Raw genomic sequence first — 9017 nt, 5'->3', positions numbered from 1 at the left:
CTACATCACATAATTAATTAATTTAATTAGAATCATATTCATATGTGAGCAAATTGTGTATGATAATGACATAATGTGATCCCGGGAGACTAATAATTTATTAATAAAGCATGGAAACTAGTACAACATTCTTAGAAACATGTAAAATTAACTATTAAATTTGGTTACTCGGAAACGAAGTAGTAGTTAGTCCCAAAATGTAGTTGCGTCTTATATGCATGCTGTGATGCAAAGAACTAAAGATCATAATTGAATACGGGGCAACTATTGTCTTGCATGTAATTTTAATGTTCGAAAACTATTAGAATTTATTATTTAATTATTAATAATAAAAAATATAAATAAAATATATTATTAAATTAAATAAATAAATTAATATAATTAAATAATTACTAAAAATAATAAATTCTCATCGGCTCTAACATTTTTCAATTTTACGTGAAGCCATTATTATCTAAGTAGCCACCACTAACAAAAAGAAAAATTCACTCGAACACGTACGTGCTTGAATCAGCACACGTAGCCAAAGCCTTGGATCAATGGAAGAATCACTTGCCTAGTTGCCTCGCTGGGAGCTGCACCCAGGTTCAAATCCTCAACGAAGAATATAGAACTCATGTTAATAGTAGTAATGTGTGTGAATGAGTGTGTTATATAATATGTAAGACCAAAAAAAAAAAAAAAAAAAACAGCACACTACGCGAGGCTCAAGAGACTTAGCTCAAGTAACTTTGCCACTAGACAAGGCTATATCTTACAAACTTATATGACCCGTTAAGGGAAATTATAAGGTACAGCTATCAATATACAGATATTCTATTTTAATCAATAACATAGCGACACGTAGTGTTTTTTTAGTATAATGAGAAGTGGCTTCACAAAGTATTAAATGGCTTAAAGTTTCAAAAGAGTTAATTATTATTGCTAGTTCATAGACTTGCACACATAGTAATAATCAATTTTTGTTTTTTGTTTTTCGTGGGAAGAATAGGATCATAATAGTTAAATAACATTAAATACTACTTGAGAGCCAATGAAAAACATTAAATTTCTTGTAACAAAAATCAAGTGTATATTAACAATTTAATATTGGCTTGTTCACAATTGCCATGCTATTTGTTATATTAAATTTTTTTGCTTTGATATAACTTAAATAATTGTTTTGAAGATTATTTTTGAGGAAAAAAAACGTTTTATCAGGATTTCACACAAAATTTAGTTTTTTATCTTCATAAGGTAAATAAATTCAAATATTCAATTTTAATTTGAACATCTTAAATAATTTTAATTTTCTTATTTAAATATGCATAGCACATTTTTGTCATACATTTAATAAATACTAAATTTATGTTATCGTAAAAAAAAAAGGGCGAAAAACTAGAATAAACCAAGGGAAGTTGCAAATTACCTAAATGAGCCAAAGTGAAATTCGTTTCTGCAATGAGCCAAACCCTATATTTATATAATTCGAACCAGTGTGGTTCGAACTCTATTCATGAGTAATTCGAACCAGGGTGGTTCGAATTATTAAGAGAGAAATTCATTCAAGTAAATCGAACCAGGGTGGTTCGAATTACTTGGGAGGAAAACGTAGCACATAGTTCGAACCAAGCTGGTTCGAATTATATGGGGAGAAGCTGCATCAAGTAATTCGAACCAGGCTGGTTCGAATTACACAAACTGAATTCGAACCAGTCCGGTTCGATTTAGTGGTAGACAGTGCAGTATATATATGGTTCTAAACGTGAGTTGCCCTCATAGAGGGTGTAATATGGCTAGTGAGGAGAGTTTTGTGGTTTTGGTTCACCATAGAGGATCCATTAAGAGGAAAACTCGCTCCGGTGTGAAGTTCACAGATAAGGATCCTCTCTGTATTGTCGTGAAACCAACGACGAGCTATGATGATCTTGTTAGATCTGTGCTGATGAAACTTGGTCTGGAAGGTGCGAAGCGAGTGAAGAAGTTTTTCTATCGCATTCCAATCACTGTCTTGCAGGATACGGTGAAGTATGATTGCTTCACGATTGGTAGTGATGAGGACCTGCAAGTCATGTTTCTATGTCGGAGGCAGTTTCCCGAGGTTAGGACACCAGAGTTGTTGGCAAAGTTGGTTGATGTGGTATCCAGCTCAAGGGGTTCGAACCGGAATGCCACCACTGAAGCAGCGGCAGCCGGTTCGAGTTCCAGGCCTGCCATTGCTTCTTCGTCCGTCCCTGTGTATGAGCCAGCGGTCGAACCAGTCGCCTCCCCGTCTTTTGCTGTTGATCTGAATGATGGAGTAGGCGACGTGGTAGGATCAGTTGATATTCTGCCGAACCCTTTACAGGGAGTTCCACCGGTTGGCGTCGGTGACGAAGTGTTGGGTGATGTAGAGGAGGACGACGTCGAGCCGGATATGATTGAGGATGACAGCGGCGACGAGGTTGGAGCGACTGAGCCTGCATTGGTAGTCGGTGGTTCTAGTTCTGGCACACAGCAGTATCCACCACATTTTTCCTCTTTGGACCTAGATGCCATGAGGCAAGAGGGTGTTTCAGGGCACTCTGTTGGATTCGGAGCTAGAGATGCTGAAGGGACTGCTGGTTTGACAGAGTTCCAGGTTGGTCAGCAATTTCAGGATAAAGACGAGGCCCTGTTAAGTGTGAAGACTTACAGCATCCGGCGAGGGGTACAGTACAAGGTTGTGGAGTCTGATCATCGCCGTTATGTGGGCAAGTGTTCTGAGTTTGGGAATGGGTGCACCTGGTTGATTCGACTGAGTCTGCGGAAGCGCAAGGGCATTTGGGAGGTCAAGCGGTACAATGGACCTCACACTTGTCTTGCGACCTCCATCTCGAGTGACCACAGGAGCTTGGATTATCATGTGATTTCCGCGTTCGTTATGCCAATGGTTAGGGCTGATGCATCCGTCAGCATCAAGGTGCTCCTAAATGCCACGGCAGCACACTTCGGGTTTAGGCCGACTTACAGGAGGGTCTGGATGGCGAAGCAGAAGGCAATTGCCCTCGTATACGGTGACTGGGATGAGTCATACAATGAGCTCCCCAGGTGGGTTTTGGGAGTCCAGTTGACGATGCCGGGTACTGTTGCAATCCTACGGACGAGTCCCGTTCGAGTTAGTGGACAAGTAGACGAGTCTCAAGCTTTTTTCCACAGACTTTTCTGGACGTTTCCACCGCTCATCCAGGCATTTCGCCATTGCAAGCCCTTAGTTAGCATTGATGGGACCCATCTTTATGGGAAGTACGGGGGTACTTTGCTCATCGCGATTGCACAGGACGGGAACTCCAACATTCTACCCGTTGCATTCGCACTAGTAGAAGGTGAGAATGCAGAGTCTTGGTCATTCTTTCTCTCCCACCTTAGACAGCACGTGACACCGCAGCCCGGTCTTCTGGTTATATCGGACAGGCATAACGGCATAAAGGCTGCGCTTGAGGCTCCGGACGGAGGTTGGTTACCTCCATCTGCATACCGTGCATTCTGCATTCGACACGTAGCGGCTAATTTTGCCCTTACCTTCAAGGGCAAGGATGCACGTAGGCTTCTAGTGAATGCCGCATATGCGAAGACCGAGGTTGAGTTTGATTACTGGTTTGATATTCTTCGGTCTGAAGACCCGGCGATGTGTGAGTGGGCGAACCGGATTGATTATTCCTTATGGACTCAGCATCGTGACGAGGGACGGAGATTCGGTCACATGACGACGAATATCTCGGAGTGTGTGAACTCAATCCTAAAGGGTGTCAGAAACCTCCCTGTATGCTCTTTGGTGAAGGCAACATATGGAAGGCTTGCAGAACTCTTTGTTCGCAAGGGTAGAGAGGCTGAGGCCCAGATGGGAACCGGACAGCAATTCAGTCAGTACTTGGTGAAGTGTATAGAGGCCAACTTGAAGAATTCGTGGTGCTTCACGGTGACTTTGTATGACCGGGATAACTCCGAGTTCACCGTAGCCGAGACCACTCCGACGGGCTCTTTCTCATTGGGTACCTACAGAGTATCGCTTGCGTCCCGGACCTGTGACTGCGGGTACTTCTAGGAACTTCATTTCCCGTGCCAGCACGCACTTGCATGCTGCGCCTACTCACGGGTTACCTGGTCCTCTTATGTTCACAGCGTGTATCAGATTAGTTCAGTGTTCCGTGTGTACCAGATGGGATTCACACCGCCGATACCGGAGGGATTCTGGCCACCTTACGATGGGCCAACCGTGATCCCGGATCCTGCCAAGAGGCGTGCGAGAGAGGGTCGTCCGAGATCCACCAGGATACGGACGAATATGGACGAGGCAGATCCGAATCGGCCAAAGAGGTGTGGCCTTTGTCGCCAACCCGGACACACCCGCAGGAGTTGCCCACAGCTTGGAGGACCGTCTCACACGGGGGGCCAGTAGTAGCGATCTTGTTATTGTTAGTGTTTATTGATTTTATTTTTCCTGTTACTTGTTATGTAAGATGACTTATGTAATCTGTTTATCTTTTTACGTTCTAGTAATGAAAAAGTTGCATCTGAATTTGAATATAATTAGAAATCCCATGACTGCAAAAGTTGATAACTAAAGTGTTATATGATTCAATGATAATACATAGTCACTAATCCACTAGGTAAATACCAGATTTTTAAGTACAATAAGATGAGGACACAACAAGGAAAAATAGCTCTAAAGTAACAACAGTAGTCCACATCGGTCTGGTACATGAGTGAACCCTAACGTCCAAAATACATGAAATGTAAATCATCTAAACAAGTGGGAGCCTGTCCCACAACGACGGGGAACCCGTGGCCTCTGACCTCTGCGGATAAATGGCTCCTCATCCTCTATCTCATCTGCGTCCTCATGCGGGGCAGGCTGTGCGGGTGGCGTAAAATGGAGTGGTGCGGCAGACGGCCCGGCGACAGACTGTGATGCAGCGGTGTAAGCGGAATGTGGGGTACCTCCCAACGCAAACTGGTCACCAACAGGTGTCGTAGCAGGCTCGTTCAGATCAACATCTAAGGGTGCCTGCGTGCCAGGGGTCTGAGGACGCCTCCTGCCCGGCTCGTCCTCCTGCATGATAGCCGAAATTTCCGCTAGAAACCGTGGACTGCCGAAGTCCGCATCAAGCGTATCTGCCCCAAGGAAGTCCTGCCACTGTGATCCGGGAATAACCCATGGAGTACCGTCCTGCTGAGGCTGGTCGTCGGTGGGTACTCCAACAAAGTAATGTCCAAAAGGACCGGACCCAAGTCCAGCGTCACTAGGCTCAGCCCCGTCACCCATCCCGGAGCCATACCACTCACCTCCGTGAACCCCATCCTGGGTACTACCACCAGCAACTGAAGCCGCCCCTGCACCATCCCCGCCCTCAGGCCCATGCTGATCATCGTCATCGTCCTCAGGGTCAGGTGCAGCGGCATGAACCGCAGCACGCCCTCTACCTCTGCCAGGATGATGTCGTCGTCGACCCCTAGCGGGGCCGGCCTCGTCGCCAGCCTCCATAGCACGCTCAAGCCACCCCCAGTCACGCTGGCTACGACGTGTGCCCACGCGAGCTCTCCTATCAACCCGCCTCCTGTCCGGCACGTCGTCAGGCCGATCCATCTCAGGTACTTGCCCAGCTCCCCGCTGTGAGGCCTCAACAGGAATAGCAACGGCTCTCGGATCGCCCAACTGCGGATCCGGAGACAAAAACCTCTTCCCGTGCTGACTCCACCAATCCAAGAACTGATGCGACGGACCAGGGTCAGCAACAACATCGAATCTCAGCACGCTCTCCGTACGATCGTCCCAATACTGATGCCACTTCTGCAAATGGGACGGGAACCATCGATCGCCGCCTCTGCCGTCCTTCGACATCAGAAAGTCGATGTTCAGGGCGGCCTGTGGACGGGGCTGCACCCCTCCAAACTGCGGAAGAACCCTGTCTACCTGATGCCACTCTATGACGGCAAAGTAGATAAGCGATGTAACAGACCGCCACAGCACCATATGCCGAGGCTCCAAAACCTCGGGATGCACGACCTGAAGTACGTCAGGGCTACTGTACGGCATCCAGATAAACTGCACCCAGAACGATACAATGTCAGGGCAACTCGTGATCCCAACTCGTAAATCGTGGTTAAATAAAAAAACTTATTAAGTAACATACTGACCTCTCTATCCTGTAACCGGTCTATCCAGAGCCTCCACGTCTGAACTCTAGGACCCTTCTCGCTACTGGAAGGGATGTAACCTGACCACCTGCAACATGCACATGTGTTACCGCTACTTATATGTGTGCTTAGGGTATCCAATACATTATGAATGAACACGCGGTTATGTGTAGTAAATTGAAATAGACAAAGATTAGTAAAGTACCTCGAGGCCAATGGCCAGCTGAACGTCTCAAATCCTGCAGGCCTAAACCGAGAAAATCGCCAGAAAATCCATGACTGAAGTAGCTGAAGTGGGCCCGCTAGCTTGATAACATTTCTGTTCGCCACACGGCACATGCACCGGTACAACCATGCCAGTGCTGCAGAACCCCAGTTGTAGGTCCCCATCTCCTCCAGCCTAGCTACAAACGGAAGCCATCTGATGTGAACGCGGTTGCCCGACTTGTCCGCAAAAAGTTGCGTGCCCAACAACATCATGATGTACGCACGGGCATAACGACGCACAGTATCCTCATCAGCTCCCTCCGGGCACTCACCAAACGTCTCCTGAAACCAGCTGCAGTTGACCGCGTACTTCTGAACCTGGCTAGGAGGAGGTACCACTCCAAGCAACTCCTCGAACCAAACCCAGGCTGGACGGCCACCATCGATGTATACATGGAACTCTGATAGGCAGCCGCTGACGTAACGCCCGTCCACTGGCAAACTCAGCTGGTATGCCACGTCCTGCAGTGTGATAGTGCACTCTCCGAACGGCATATGAAACGTGTGCGTCTCCGGACGCCATCGCTCAACAAACGCACTGACAAGGGCCTCGTCCAACCGGAACCATCTATCGTTCAGCCTTGCAAGATGGTAAAGACCAGCCATCTGCAGGTACGGAACGTATCTGTCATCCAGGACCATGCCCTGCTGCCGCCGCATGCTCCTGATGCATCGCTAAGGCTGCGGAAGAAATGAACCGCATTATTAGAACCAACTTAATTACCGGTGACAAACATAATCAACACGATAATCCCTAAACCAAAAAATCTTACTATGCATAGCCGCTTAAAAATCCAAGAACGAGAACCATTTGCATAAGAAACTTAAATTAGAAACCACCATAGCCTACTGACATCAAAGATCTAACATTATAAAACCACAACTAAACCGCTTACATAAACCACTAACATAAACCACTAACGTAAACACTTAACGTAAACCGCTTACATAAACCACATACATAAACCACTAAGATAAACCACTAACATAAACCACTAAGATAAACCACTAAGATAAACCACCAACATAAACCACTAACAAAAACCACTAACATAAACCATTAACAGAAATCACTAACATAAACCGCTAAAATAAACCACCAACTAAACCAACATCTAACCCGCATGCCAAACCACTAACTCACATGTACCGGTAAAATAAAGTTATTTCTGTACTAACCTCTTCGTTGATGACCCCAGCTATATGGGCGACTCCGTTCAAGCGATATAACCGTGCCGGATCGTCCCCCATGAGCAGAGTATTCCGTTCAGGTCTTTCTCGGAGAGAATCTGGGTCGTTTTCTCTGAGATTTGGTGGGGCAGGGGAAGATGAGAATGGTTCGAATGAGGCTGATTCGAACTCCTTATATAGCCCAATCACTAGTAATTCGAACCAGGGTGGTTCGAATTACTAACAACCTAGCTTAAGCGTAATTCGAACCAGGGTGGTTCGAATTACATGAAGACCTCATTTACCCATAATTCGAACTGGAGTGGTTCGAATTACTTGCATACCTAGTTCGAACCAGTCTGGTTCGATTTACTTTCAATTTTTTCTTTAAAGTTCGAACTGCTCTGGTTCGATTTATTTGAAGATGAAGTTTGAACTAGCCTGGTCCGAATTACATAAAAATATGATCTGGCTCATTGCTGTATCGATTTTCATTTTGGCTCATATAGGTAAATTTGGATTCATGTTGGCTTATTATAGTATTTTGCCCAAAAAAAATTACAAAAAAGTATGAGTTTTTATGCAAATAGTGATAATAAAAAAAATTAATTAAAATTTTAATCTATATCTAAAGATGAAAACAAATCAGTTTTAATTTTTAAGTGGTATTTGAATGTTAATTTTATTTGGCACAAAATTATTGATTAAATATTTATTATGAAAATAAAATTTTTTTGGGATAATTTGGTTTCATTTTGTAATGATCAATTATGTTTATATTTTTTAATAGTTGAATTGCTCCTTTAGTATTAATCAACATTAAAGGTGATAAATATTTTTTTTTGTTGAAACTTATAGTTAACAGTGCATTGTAAATAATATTTTTTATAAAATAGTGTTACAAAATATTTTTCTTTTAAGTATTCTCAAACTAAATAATTATTCAAATCACTAAAAGATTTAAAAATATTCGATATTATTATTGCATCAAGTCTTCTCAAACTAAGCTTAATCACTAATAGACCAGATATAAAAGTTCAATAATTTTGTCTATGAACTACACATAAAAAATTCGAAATTTAACTTCAAGACATAATAAAATGTAAGAATTTCTAAAATATGTGTTTAATAATCAAAAGAATTCAAAAGAATCATAAAAGTGTGTTGTTCAAAAAATACTCTAATTAAATATTTATCATTTTAGTTCTAATATTTTATTCTTTACTTTGTAAAATCCCTTCTAATTTCATAAGAGAATTTTCGTAGTTATTTTAAAAATATTTCGATTTATGATTCTTTTGACTAAATAATCGACATGGTATTTTAGTGTTTTAAAACTTCAAATTAATTTCTAATTTATAATTCAATAAAAAATCTTGATATTTTTGTCTTTTTAAATTAAAATTTAATTTTGATACACTGATAATGTAAAATATTTTATATAG

At 43.1% G+C, this 9017-nt stretch overlaps 1 protein-coding gene and 1 pseudogene across 1 annotated transcript; one reads left to right on the top strand and one right to left on the bottom strand.

Annotated features, from left to right (window-relative positions):
• Positions 1-1732: 1732 nt before the first annotated feature.
• On the top strand, positions 1733-4796 carry LOC148543683 (uncharacterized; annotated as a pseudogene).
• On the bottom strand, positions 4739-7062 carry LOC148543682 (serine/threonine-protein phosphatase 7 long form homolog). Its single transcript, XM_088500250.1, has 2 exons — positions 6136-7062; positions 4739-6043 (listed from the first exon to the last, which is right to left on the bottom strand). The coding sequence occupies exons 1-2, from the start codon at positions 7060-7062 to the stop codon at positions 4739-4741; spliced, it is 2232 nt and encodes a 743-aa protein (XP_088356376.1).
• Between the last annotated feature and the right edge of the window lie 1955 nt (positions 7063-9017).

Source organism: Arachis ipaensis, chromosome B9 (assembly GCF_059453495.1).
Source record: "Arachis ipaensis isolate K30076 ecotype BB chromosome B9, ASM5945349v1, whole genome shotgun sequence".
Classification (NCBI taxonomy): domain Eukaryota; kingdom Viridiplantae; phylum Streptophyta; class Magnoliopsida; order Fabales; family Fabaceae; genus Arachis; species Arachis ipaensis.
The sequence above is the reverse complement of the archived record's forward strand: the minus strand, read 5'-3'. Positions and strand labels throughout refer to the sequence as shown.